The following is a 14,177-nucleotide window of genomic DNA, read 5'->3' on the forward strand; positions in this document are numbered from 1 at the left end:
ATTTCAGGATATGACAATGGTTTCTAGGAAGGCCATTCTTTATTTTCACTGACGGATAGCAGAGGGATTATGTTCCCCAAAAGATCTTCACATCTGTCCTCCCATATGCTTTTTTGGCTCACCCGTCAAACTCCGCTATATTTTTTTTACAAACATTTCTCAGCAGAGCAGATTATAGAGGATGGGATTCTTGGCAATGAAGCCATCACATTTCCAAAGAAATGCATCTCTGCTTTAAATAAGGAACACAATAGACTATGGAAAACCACACAGCAGTCTTTGTTGGTTCACCACAACTCTGCCCTTTAGCATTTTGGTTCTTTGGGCAAACTGGATTCTGGAGATTATGGGACTGGCAGCCTCTCCTTAACCAACAGACCCCAAATATGTTTTCAAGGCCAGAGTTAGAATGCAATACAATAGAAATGTGTCTTAGTCTGTGCTGAGTGAAAATGCTTCTCTGTGAAAAGGGATTTGGCCATAGCTCTGTGCAGGGCTTTTTTTCCAGCTGGAACTTGCTGAAACTCAGTTCCAGCACCTCTCAAGTGGGTGTCATTGCCATTATAGAAGAGCAAGGGAGGTGTTCATGGTGAGTTCTGGCCAGGGGTGTAGGAAGGGAGGGAGGTCTGCCCTGGATGTCATCTATGAGGGGGGTGACAAAAAGCCACACCGCAGGGGGCTTGCCCTGCTGACCCTGTGCGTGGCGTATGGCCCCGCCGTGCAGTTCACCCCGCCCCCCGGGTGCACTGCATGGTCGCCCCTCTGGGCTCCCATGCAGCTAACTCTGCCACTGGTTCTGGCACCTCTTTTTCACTGGCTCTGTGGCACATATGCTTTGCATGCAGAAGATCCCAAGTTCAATGCAGGGTGGCCAGATATGCATTGCCAAAAAAGAGGACACAAGTCACAAAAAAGACAAAACAGGATACATATGCAATATGCTAATTTATTTGCATAGAAACAATTACTATAATTTAAATAGAAATGCATTAAATTTCACAATGGGGAAGATTGTGACCAGGTGACCTTTGTGACTGCTGGCCAGGTGTTCTCTGTCAACGGGCAACTTCAAAGCCCCCGCTCTTCTTTCTTAGGGTGCATTTGCAGCCACCCTTAGATGGGCAGCCTTTCAAATAGATGACTTTCCACTGAAAAGTAGGAAAGATGGCCATCCTGGTTCACTTCCTGGCAGCTTCAGTTAATGGATCTCAGCTAGAAGGGCTTTTGAAAGGCCTCTTACAGAGATCTTTGAGAGTGGCTCCAGGATGGAGTCATATAGGTGGAACTGGGCTAGATGGATCACTGGTCTGATACAGGGTCTCTCCAGTTGTCTTTTTTATTGTGCATTAAGTTATCCATGATGCAGGTGGCGCTGTGGGTTAAACCACAGAGCTTAGGACTTGCCGATCAGAAGGTCGGCGGTTTGAATCCCCGCAATGGGGTGAGCTCCCGTTGCTCGGTCCCTGCTCCTGCCAACCTAGCAGTTCGAAAGCACGTCAAAGTGCAAGTAGATAAATAGGTACCACTCCAGTGGGAAGGCAAACGGCGTTTCCATGCGCTGCTCTGGTTCGCCAGAAGTGGCTTAGTCATGCTGGCCACATGACCTGGAAGCTGTACGCAGGCTCCCTCGGCCAATAAAGCGAGATGAGCGCCGCAAGCCCAGAGTCGGCCACAACTGGACCTAATGGTCAGGGGTCCCTTTACCTTTACCTTTAAGTTATCCATATTCCCAGCAGCTGCAGCCAAGATAACAAATGTTCAGAGGTTATGGGAGTCCAGCAACAACTGGAAGTTAGAGGATCCTCCTCCCTGGTCTATAGCCAGTAGGAATGTCCCTTGGGTTGCATCCAGGGTGGTACTGCTGGTGATATACAAGGTGGTACACAAAATCAGTGGCTAAAATCAGTGCAGTTTTGAAAGCTTCTGTCTTTATTCAAAACAGCATCCACTTATGGTCTCAGGATCTGCCCATTTGAATCGACTGCTTGGTGTTACCAGTCAATTCCTGGTAGAGCCAGAATGAAGCAGGATCAGTTCAAGACATTTTGCTGCCTTAAGTAAATGAGATTATTTATTTATTAAACTTGGATACCGCCCTTCCTCTGAATATCACAGACAGAAAACGAGAACACAAAATAGTACTGCTACTGCTGCTGCTACTACTAATGAAAAAAACTGATCACAGGGTCTGGGATGGCTAACATGGGAAGAGGTGGTCCATGAGCTGTTGGGGTCCTGAGTTGTTTAAGGCTTTATAGGTCAAAACCAGCACTTTGAATTGTGGCGGTGCAATCGGGCCAGGATTATGTTTTCACTCCCATTCCTTGTGCAGAAGCTGATTGGACTGCAGTTTGATCTCATTCCAGCTTCTCTGCTGAGACAGCAGCAATATTAGGTGACCAAGGCAGGTCACAGTGTGGCACATACAGCTTGGTCCTCCAATACCTGTCTGCATCTCACTCACTACTCCACCTGGTGCCTGCTCCTTTCCTACACAAGCAAGAACAAACTCACATTGCCTGCTGGAGTGCTTTGGCTGGTTTACTGTCTGCCTGCTCAGGTAGAATAACTGTGGTTGGGTCAGGGGGGCAGAGACCTGCAACCCCCATCTACCTAATGGCCAAACCAAATGTGGATTATGTAAATCATTATAGGCTATGGAATAATAAAGCATTAGATCAAATATGAACCTAAATTTGTCAAAGTGCAAGGCTGCTTGATCAACATATTTTCCACTCGGTTTCCACTTTTGTATAGAAAAATGATAACTGATGTGTAACACTTGTTTGTCCATTTCATTTTTGCTCTGCATTTGTGAGTTTTTAAAAAAGGGAAAAGAAAGTAATCTCAGAGAGTTCACCCAACTGAAAAGTTCAAAGAGCAAAAACAGGAAAAGGGTGAACATTCCCTCTTTTTTTGTTTTCAAGGTCAAGTTGTATTATTGTGAAATTGACAAAAGAAGAAGAAGAAAATGGACTGCAGCCCATCCCATGCCTTTTCCTGTAACTCAGAACCTTATACTTATAAGAAGTGGGTGAATATTTTAGGGGATTTCATAGAACTGGTACGATTCGAACCAATGTATTCAAATTACAAAAAAGGCAATTCAGACTAAACATCAGGAAGAACTTCTGATGGTAAGAGCTGTTCAACAGTGGAATGGACTTTCTCGGAAGGTGGTGGACTCTCCTTCCTTGGAGGTTTTTAAGGAGAGGTTGGGTGGCCATCTGTCATGGATACTTTAGTTGATTATTGCATTGCAGGGGAGTTGGACTAGATGACCCTCAGGGTCCCTTCCAACTCTACGAATAGCTAACTGAAGGTTTCTTGTCTACAGAAAGTGATATCTCTAAATAGATGTTAAACATTTGCTTTGTATGAAGCAACAAGAATATGAAGTTGTACTTCAGCAATTATAGACCACGTTTTTTAAAAAGCACTATAATTATCACCTTATTGGAAATGTATAAGGTGTTGCTTTGTTGAGAGAAGCACATGGGAGCAAACATACATTCTTCCTATTTATCAGGCAATGAAGAATTTAGTTTAAAAGAAGCAAAGAGAAACAAAGATCATAAAATGAAGATTAAAATAAAATACTGGTATATCTCACATCTTTGACATGTTGTGATCTTGGAGCTGGTTTTGGGAGGACTCTTAAATTTGTAAACAATAACTCCGGTTGAGTGGTTTTTCTTGTGTATCACATACATGAATTAAGTCTACATTGAAGATGTGGAGGAGAAAGAAACAGGCACAAATGATGAAAGAGAAGACAAACAAGTGGGAACATCGAGGTGAAAATGTTAAGCAAGTTTCCTTCACTACTGCTGCTGCACCAATCAGTTGGAAGAACTTCAGGGGTGAGGCTGCTTTGCCCTGCCTGGCATGATTGATACTGTTTGCAGATCAACACAGTTTCAGGCTTTAAAACAAAACACAACAAAAGCATTCCATCCACGAGTACCTTTTCTCCAATAGCTGCTTCTAACCTTTGGCAAGGCACATGTACAAACGGTTCCTGAACTGAATACACAAATCCAAGAACATAACTGAGGCAATAACTAATTTCAGGGAACTTAACAGTTCTGTTTAGATACAAGAAATAGCTCTAGTGTTTGTAGACTGCTGTGGCTTTGCCTCTCACCTGACCCTTGTTGTGGACTCTGCTTGCTTGGGCTCTGACTTTGGACTGGATTCTGCTTTGGTTGCTGCCTGTTTTCTCAGGAGCCCAGTAAGAATAGGATAGTTCCTGCCACAATGGACTCACTGCAGACTCAAGTAAACCCTCTTGGGGCCAGTGACTAACCCCCACCTATGCTACCAAGATGTAAGTGGCCTGGGAAGAGGGCCTGATTGCTAAACCACACTGAGAATTGTAGCTCTGTGAATTGGAGCCTCCTAACAACTCTCAGCAAGTTTCTGGGATTCTTTATAGGAAGCCATGGCTATTTAAAGTGGCATGATAATGCTCTAAATGTACAAGGTGGATGGGAACAGAGTTTCATTATTTAGCACAGGGTTCTTCATCTCCAAAGCAGGACTGGGAAGGCACAATTTTCAGAGCAGAAGTAGAAGTTGGAAGGAAGGCACTTAATGCTTCTCTTATGGGGAACATACAGCCCTTCAGATGGATTACAACTCCAATCATCCCTGACCATTGTCCGTGCGGAGGATGATGGAAGTTGGGGTCCAAGAATGTCTGGAGGGTCCTAGGTTGCTCATCCCTGTCTTATGTGCTGCCTTCTACCTTCAATTTCTCCCTCATCTGCTTCTCTTTTCTCCAGCCCAGAAGTGTGTTTCCATCCAAAACATTCATTTGGAACTGAACTAGGAGAACAGCTGTTGAGTGTTGGGGCCACAGAAGGCAATTGGTGGTGATGGTGGTGAAGCTTAACTGCTCTCCCTACACTGCAAACTTTGAAGACATGCAGCAAAGCTGATGGTATAATTTCCACCCACATTCTCAGGTTTCCGTGACTGTTTTCTGCTCATCTTGTGGCCCCTGTTGATGTACTTGATTGCAGTAGGTTGTTCCTCACTGATGAACTTTGTACTCAAGGATGGGGGAAGGTATGGTAATTGTGATGGAGCTCCGATTCAGCGATGATTGGTCCTTGTCTCAGAAATATTCTGGGAAACATAATTACAATTTTTGCAATAAAAAAAAGGAAATACATTCCTACAAAATTACAAGGAAGGCATTTCTTGGCAACAAATTAGCAGTAGTGTTAATCAGGACCAGCTGGTTTGTTGGCTTCCATTAAAAAAGCACCATATAAAAAGGTTGTTATTGCTTAAGGACCACAATCACTTCCAATAAAATGAAATGGACACACCCTTCTAAATGAAGAGATTCAGACTGTAATGCAGTTGTCTTGTTCACTTACCAAAATGATGGCATTGCCCTACATTGGTTAAAGAAGTCATGAACATTTCTGGCGTGGTGCTTTTGGAGAATAAAAGACAGATCATTGCCTGAAGGTTTCCGAGTATACTATTTTGCTTGGAATCAGCTTGCAAAATCTCACTATGATTTTCTAAAATTGTAGGAAAACAAAATGTCACAAAGTAAATGTCAGGGAACTGCCATCGGAAGGAAGGGAAGTGAAAGGGCTCACACAGGTTGGGAGAGACTCAGCAGCTGAAGAGGGAACCAGTAGGGGGAGAGGAGCTGAGCTGAGGGAAAGGGAGCTGGAGGGATGGCTCAGAGACACTTCCAGCGAAAACAGTGGGGAGGTTTCAGGACCTCCTGTAGGGACACCCACTCCTCGCCGGAAACTGTCACGCAGAGAGTCCAGAAGACGTGTTTCCGTTAAGGAGCTTTTATGTTGGAAGCGATTCCGAAAGCAACCACTGTCGGAATCTGCCAGCGACTGACGGAGCCATGTTTAAGGGGCTCCGTTACAGACAGAGGTTTGCAAACTTGACCAAACTCTGAGGGACTAGGATTTTACACACAAGCAGCTCATCGTCCCATCACAGCATTCCGACAGTCTTCGTGAGCAGCTTGTGCAGGAGAAGGCATCATGAGCAACCCAGCCGGAACCGGAGAAGCAGGAGCTGGAGCGGGTCCAAGCCTGGAAGAAAGGTACCGGGTGTTGGAGGTCCAGCTAGCGCTGCAGACGGCGAGGCTTGAGGAGAGGAGGGCTCAGGATGCAGACAAAAAGGGGAAAGACACCCAGCTCGTCAGAAAGGTACCAGGATTGGTGCAGAAGTTTGGGGGGGAGCCCAAAGACTATCATGGCTTTCGGACAGAGATGCAATATGCCCTCAATCTGCAGTTTGATGAATTCCCTGACGAGGAATCACGAGTGACTTTCGTGATTGGGCATCTTGAAAAGGGGGCGAGAGACTGGGTTAGACCCCTGATGGCAGCGAATAGTGACGTCCTAAAGGACACGATGAAGTTCTTTCGCGCCATGGATCTGATGTTTTCCAGCGATATTGAACAGGGAGTGGTCCGCAGACAGTTAATGGCTTGCAAACAGGGGAGCCGATCTGTCCGTGAGTACTGGACTGAGTTCACCATGTTGATCCATAAATTGGGGTGGGATCTATCGGCGGAACCCATTCAAATGCTCTTTGAAGAAGGGCTTTCTTCGGCTGTGAAAGACGAACTTTCCCGGGCGCCCAGGGCGGAGTCTATGGACCAGCTGACCAAATCAGCGCTGACCATAGGAGCGCGCCAGGAGGCGAGAGCATTGGAGAGGCGGGAAGGGAAGGGGGAACGTTGGAAGGAGTTCCGCATTCCAGACATTCCAGAGCCAACTTTCCCGCCGGCAGAGCCGATGGAAATCGGAACAGCGCGCGCGCGCGCAGTTTCAAAGCCCAGTGAGGGGGGAAAGAAGGAGGGAAAAGGCGCCCGGAAATGCTATCTCTGCCAACAGCCAGGTCACTTTGCCAGAGTCTGCCCCCAGAGGAAGGAATGGCAAGGGATGGTAGGAGCTGTGGAGGGAAGAGAGGAAGAAATACCGAAGCAAGTAAAAGCCAACGCCTGGCTGCCACCGTCGGGGCACAGCAGCCAGGCCAAAGAGCAGTGAAAGTGCCCACGCCAGAACCTCCTAAACCCGCCCTAGTGATAGAAGTGGCGCTAGAGCTGCCAAACGGACACCCTCTAAAGATAAAGGCGCTGTTGGACTCAGGCAGCTCCTGCAATTTCATGAGCAAAGAGTTTGCAGCTGAACACCAGATACAGACGATCCCTTTAAGCAACCCCCTGCAGGTGTCCACGATCGATGGCAGGGAGCTGTTGGGAGGAGAAGTCAGCTTGCAGACCGTCCCAATGATAATGAAGGTGGCAAGGCACACCGAACTGATAGCGTTTAATGTGGCCACCTTGGGAGGAGCTCCCATTATATTGGGGATGAGCTGGCTAGCGTTACATGATCCGCTGGTGGGCTGGCATCAGAGAGTGGTTTCTTTTGGTTCAGCACATTGCTTAGAACACTGCAAAGAGGGAAAGGGTTTGGCAGGGGCCCAAGCCACCCTAGCAGGGACTGAAGTAACGGAGAACGTGAAGGTACCACGACAATACGCAGATCTCCGCGACGTCTTCAGCGAAAGGGAAGCTGACCAACTACCCCCGCATAGACCCTTTGACTGTCAAATCAATTTACTCCCTGGGGCACAGCTCCCTGTAGGCAAGCTGTACGCCATGTCAGACAGAGAGATGCAGGAGCTAAGAGAGTTCATTGACAAGAACCTGAAGAGAGGGTTCATCAGAGAGTCCAGGGCGGTGGGGGGCAGCCCAGTGTTTTTTGTGGATAAAAAAAACACGAACAAGCCGAGGCTTGTGTGTGACTTCAGGGCCTTAAATGCAGTGTCAGAACCAGTGGCTTTCCCTATGCCCAGGATTGACGACATTTTGACAAGGGTCAGGAAGGGAAAGATTTTTACTAAACTGGACCTAAGGGGGGCGTACAACCTGATACGAATAAGGAAGGGAGATGAATGGAAAACCACCATGTTCACCCCTTTGGGGGCATTTGAATATTTAGTTATGCCCTTCGGCCTACAAGGAGGCTCCGCGTGCTTTCAATCGTTTATGAACCATGTCCTGGGGCCTTTGCTTTACAAGAATTGTGTGGCCTTCTTAGACGACGTGTTGGTGTATTCTGAGAATGAGGAGCAGCATGTGAGAGACGTCAGAGAAGTGTTGAGCAGGCTGCAAGCCAACCAGCTGTGGGTGAAACTGGAGAAGTGTCAGTTTCATACCAAGGAGGTGGAATTCCTGGGGTATCGCCTGTCAGACAAGGGATTGGCCATGGATCCCGGCAAGGTCCAGGCGGTGCTGGAATGGAAAACACCCAAAACAAGGAAGGATGTGCAGAGGTTCCTAGGATTTGGGAACTTCTATCGTAAGTTCATCCGAAACTTTGCCCACCTGACGGCGCCCATTACGGACTGTCTCAGCAGTAAGAAGAAGTTCGTTTGGACTGAGGAGGCGGAGCGAGCATTTGAGGAACTAAAAAGGGCCTTCGCCTCGGAACAACAACTCCTGCATGTGGATTTACAAAAACCGATGAGAGTGGAAACTGACGCATCAGACAGAGCTATTGGGGCGGTGCTTCTGCAGCCAGGGAAGGAGGAGTCAGAGTGGAGACCGTGTGCCTTTTTTTCGCGAAAGCTGAACAAATCCGAGAGGAACTACACGGTGTATGACCGAGAACTACTAGCCATTCATGAGGCGTTCCGGAGATGGAGGCACCTGCTAATTGGCGCACAACATAAGGTGCAAGTGTGCACTGACCACAAGAACCTAGAGTATTGGAGGACGGCACGAGTGCTCAACCAACGGCAAGTGAGATGGGCCCAGGAGTTCTCCAAATTTAACTTTGAGATTTGTTACGTGCCAGGCCCAGAGAACATTAGGGCGGACGCTCTCTCACGCAAACCTGAATATTTGGAGGGGGAGGGAGCACCCGAAGAGAGACATGTCATTCCAGAGGACCGCTGGGTGTGTGGGGCGGCATTGGTGGGACAAAGAGAACTGGTAGAGGAAACAGAGAATGATGAATACGCCCAGAATAAGCTCAGAGGTCTTAGGGGTGAGGGAGAGGAACCAGGGGGTTTCGAGGAAAGAAATGGAGCTTTGTATTACAAAGGGGCACTGTATATCCCTGAAGGAGACTTAAGGGGGAGGGTACTCAAGCAGTTGCACGACAGCCCCACGGCGGGGCATTTTGGACAACACAAAACCATGTGGTTGGTCACCAGGGAATTTTGGTGGCCTAAGGTGAGGGAAGATGTACGGGAGTATGTAAGAGGGTGTGAGCAATGCCAGCGAGCCAAAGGGGAGAGGCGGGCACCGGCGGGGCTATTAGAACCCTTACCAACCCCAGAACGACCTTGGGAGGCAGTGTCGATAGATTTTATGACTGATCTGCCGAAGTCCAAGGGGAAAACAGCCATCATGGTGGTGGTAGACCTACTAACAAAGATGTGCCACTTTGTAGCCTGCTCGCATGCAGTCACGGCGGAAGAGACAGCGAAGTTATTTGTAGAACACATTTTTAGGTTGCACGGAGTGCCATTGAGGGTGGTCTCAGACCGAGGAAAACAATTTACTTCCAGGTTCTGGAGGAAGCTCATGAGCTTACTGCAGGTGGAGGTCAACTTTTCGACTGCCCGGCACCCTGAAACCAACGGGCAGGCGGAAAGAGCAAACGGGGTCCTCCAGCAATACCTGAGGTGTTATGTCAATGACAGAGAGAATGACTGGGTAGAAAAGTTGGCGCTGGCGGAATTTGCCTACAACAATGCCGAGAATGTGTCCACAGGGATGAGCCCCTTCTTGGCTAATTATGGGTGTCATCCCAGGGCTTTCCCAGGGGGAGAAGGGGAGAGATGGGGTGTCCCGGCAGCCGAGCATTTTGTAGAAGAAATGGAAGCAATCCATCGTCAGCTCCAACTCAACTTAGAAAGGGCGAAGGAAGAATACAAGAGGCAGGCAGACAAGAACCGAAGGGAAGGTGAAACCATAAGGGTGGGAGATAGGGTGTGGCTGTCAACCCAAGGGTTGCCGTTCAAAGGAGGTTGTAAGAAATTAAGACCCAGGAGATTGGGTCCCTTTGAGGTCATTCAACAGGTCAACCCAGTGGCTTTCAGGCTCCGGTTACCCAACCACATGAAACTGCACCCAGTATTTCACAGGTCGTTACTGTCACCGTATGAGGGGGGACGAGAAGGGATGGCCACTCGGGGACCGGTCATAGAAGAAAGGGAATGCAGCAGCCATGTGGCAGAAATCCTCGACGCCAGATGGAAGGGGGATCAGGTGGAGTATTTGGTAGCGTGGGAAGGAGAACCGGAGTCAGAAAACACTTGGGTAATGGCAGAAGATATCAATGACGAGGTATTGATAGAAACGTTCCATCAAAGGTTCCCAAGGAAACCTCAGCCTGTGGAGAGGTTCCGGAGGGAATACTTTGGGACCACCGATGAGGAGGAGGAGTTGGAAGGATTCTCGGAATCGGAAGGGGAAGGGGAGATGGACTCTGAGGAGGAGGAGTACTTCGAGACCAGGAACCGCAACAGGTGGAGAGAAGTGTTCGGGACATCGGAAGATGAAGGAAGTTCATTCCGGGGTTTTGCCTCCTCACCGCCCGTAGAGGAGGGGGCGAGAGGGGATGAAGGGGGCCCTGGAGGGGAGGTGGATGTCAGGGAACTGCCATCGGAAGGAAGGGAAGTGAAAGGGCTCACACAGGTTGGGAGAGACTCAGCAGCTGAAGAGGGAACCAGTAGGGGGAGAGGAGCTGAGCTGAGGGAAAGGGAGCTGGAGGGATGGCTCAGAGACACTTCCAGCGAAAACAGTGGGGAGGTTTCAGGACCTCCTGTAGGGACACCCACTCCTCGCCGGAAACTGTCACGCAGAGAGTCCAGAAGACGTGTTTCCGTTAAGGAGCTTTTATGTTGGAAGCGATTCCGAAAGCAACCACTGTCGGAATCTGCCAGCGACTGACGGAGCCATGTTTAAGGGGCTCCGTTACAGACAGAGGTTTGCAAACTTGACCAAACTCTGAGGGACTAGGATTTTACACACAAGCAGCTCATCGTCCCATCACAGTAAATTAATACAACAGCACTCTCCCCGCTTGTGGTCACCTACAATACTACACAGATATTCCCTCCAACATTTCTCCAACAAAAATACGGATGTCCCATTCCATGGTGATTTTTACTATTTATACCCCACATATCTTACTGGGTTGCCCCAGCCACTCTGGGCAGCTTCTAACATATATAAAAACACAATAAAACATTAAACATTTAGAAAAACCTTCCCTATACAGGATTGCCTTCATACACCTTGGGGGGGGGGGGTTCGCATAATTCCATACCCTCCAACATTTCTCCAATGCCTAAGGAAAATTGGGACATTCTGGGATCAAATCAGAAAACGGGATGGCTTCTCTAAATCAGGGACGTCCCTGGAAAATAGGGACACTTGGAGGGTCTGCACAGATATCTTGGCTAGTAGCAGATGTTGATAGCCTTCTCAAGAGGCCGTCTGCAAGTGCCTATTGTAAGCTTAAAATTCAACAGGGCTTGGGGTATCAGGTCAGTCACCCAAGCACAGACCCTCAGATTTAGGGAGAATAGCCTGGGAGGGACTAGGGACTAGATTTAGGGAGAAGAGTCTGGGAGAGATTTTAGAAATTTCCCTATGAATTTAGTAGGTAGGTACATACCTAGGCTAGATATAATGAAGATGGAAAGGGATTTATGAATAACCATGACCTTTGTGAGATGGAGGGAAAGGATCTGAACTTCCAGAGAAGGAGTAACCTGAGAAGAAGAAGCAGATCCCTCTGAGCAGGAAGTGGGATGGTGGTGGAAGAGATTTTATCTGCCCATAGGTTTGTGTGACCTCCTTTAGATAAGAGTATGAAAATCTGTATAGTTATGCCTTATTCTTCTAGCCACACTTACTGGCAAATGAACAATATTATTTGTTTATTTCTAGAAGGAAAGCAGGAAGGAAGGAAAATGAATGGTGACTTTGTGCCCCACATAACAGAGGACAGTGCTCTATTTGAAGGGCTGACTGGTCCAAGTCCAGTTTAAAGATAAAGAACTGAAGGAAGGGAAAGTAGGGCCCTGAGGATGGCCACCAACAACTAGCACACAAATCACCAGGCCACAGCCTTTCACACTTTGGTGAATGTGTTGTATATCATGACATATCTTTACGCACCAGGCAAAAACATTCTCCTCCTCTCAGACCTTTGGCTAATTAAGCAATCTATGTTTGTGTGTAGGGGGTTATTGTTTTAATTTGTTATTGTGGTTTGTATATTTTTGTGTTTTTATATTGTAAACCGCCCTGTGATCTTCAGCTGAAGGGTGGTATTGAAATTTAATAAATAACAATAAAAACTATGATAATAAGAATAATAATGCCACACATGCCCTTGTAGCAAAAAGCCCTAGATAGCGGTACTTTATTTGTCATGGTGGTGCTGGCAAAACTGAGTAACTGTGAACAGAGCAATATAGCAGTGCTGCTGCAATGGCTTGAAAAAGCACCACAAATAAGTTTAAGCTGATTGTGTGGAGAAATCCCCAAGCGCGTTTGCTGAATGCAGATATGTACATTTGCAAATATATACATTATATATATTTCTTTTGCAATAATCTACTATACAACTGAAAAGGCAAGGCTCGTCGTTGGTCTGCCCTTTTCTGCACTATATTTAGCACAGAGATCACAGGGACCAACAGTTCCTAACACAGGAAATGCATACTTCTTGACAATCAGCATCAAGAAATTTATAAAGTATGAGTTTTATTTATAGTTCATAGATTTTCTACAGTCATAGTCAACATTTCCCCCCCCCCCGTTGGTTTATATTTTGTTTCGATATATTAAAAACCTTTGCCAATTAAAAGGGAAAAAGAAAAGAAAATCCTTGCCGACACTCAGAGTACAAAATGCTGGAAGTTAAGTGTGCTTGACTCCTACTAGTCAATGCAACCTTCAAAATGGTCTTAGAGATGATTGAACTGGGTCATCCATTTGGCCTGGTTTGCACAGGAAAACAAGCCTGTTTGCCTTAAACCATTCTTTAATCATGAATGTGCTTGCTTCCTTCCATGCTGTTCCCCTTGCCATTCCCCCCGCACCCAAATAAGCCATAGTACGGCTTTCATCATCTGAACCTGGATCGTGATTTTCTTGGTTCAAATAAACCATGAGCCATAAAACAGAAAAATACAAAGAAGGAATAGAAGCAGGGCAGGGGCATTCTTAATTAAACCATGGTTGAAGACAACCTGTGGCCTATCATGATGAATGAACAAGACCATTGTGTGGGGATAGTTCTGAAAGGCACTTACCTGGGTGCATGCTTTATATAAGGGACATCCTGTTTAAAAGGTTCTTAGCCTGTGTGGTGACTAAGTTTGGAGCATTTGCACAGGAACATGGCTGCCATCTGGGCCACAGAATACTGGCATATAAATGCTGCATATGTATGTCTTACAACTCAGTTAAATGTAATGCCTGGTGTTTGGAGTACCTGCACAGGTAGAACCTTTTGAGTGGCCTCCTGAAGGTGGCACCGTATGCAAATCAGACCTCAAAGAGATGTACATGTGCTAAATATTAAGTACATTTGACTGGGCACTGGAAACAGGCACTCTTGCTTGGCTCCCAGGCCTAAATAACAAAGTTAAGAAAAACTGTGTTTCCATTGTCTCCCTTCTGTTTCCACAGCACATTTGCTAGCACTTTCCCAATATATTATTAAGTTAAATAAATGCCCCCAATAGATTGCTGCGATAAGTGCTGCATGACTTTTAAAACAGTCTGTTTGCTAACTCTCTCATTGACAATGGATTGGAAAGCAAATGTTTTTTTATCTGCCAGTTGGATTCTTGAGCTAATTGTCGCTGTTTGGTTTGCAGTGCGATTGGTTAAGTGCTTCCGCGAGGCTGGGTTCCTTCTGGCTTGGAATGGCAGGCAGGACTCGGCTTGTTCTGAGAGGCTCTGCTGACAGCACTGGTAAGAAAGAGTACAGCAAATTACTCTGAGAGAGTCCTGCTTTGGGGGATTTTGTGGTAAGTGCTGGTGGGAGAACAGAGGCACCAGTCCGTAAGGAGTTTAAAGACAATGACTTTGTCTCCTTGACACCCTGAGAAGCTTGGCTGGGTGGTAGCTGGGCTGGAAGAAA

At 46.9% G+C, this 14,177-nt stretch overlaps 1 protein-coding gene across 2 annotated transcripts in view; it reads right to left on the reverse strand.

Moving 5' to 3' along the window:
* Nucleotides 1-12,416: 12,416 nt before the first annotated feature.
* Nucleotides 12,417-14,177, reverse strand: part of ANKRD55 (ankyrin repeat domain 55) — a 37,271-nt gene continuing 35,510 nt past the window's right edge. For both annotated transcript variants that reach the window (XM_080972672.1, XM_080972673.1), the window contains one exon: nucleotides 12,417-14,167. In XM_080972672.1, coding sequence (XP_080828798.1) covers nucleotides 13,887-14,167 — 281 coding nt within the window. In that variant the 3' untranslated portion in view covers nucleotides 12,417-13,886. The remainder of the gene's footprint in view (nucleotides 14,168-14,177) is intronic.

This window comes from Podarcis pityusensis (assembly GCF_964106645.2).
Source record: "Podarcis pityusensis genome assembly, chromosome: 11".
Taxonomy (NCBI): domain Eukaryota; kingdom Metazoa; phylum Chordata; class Lepidosauria; order Squamata; family Lacertidae; genus Podarcis; species Podarcis pityusensis.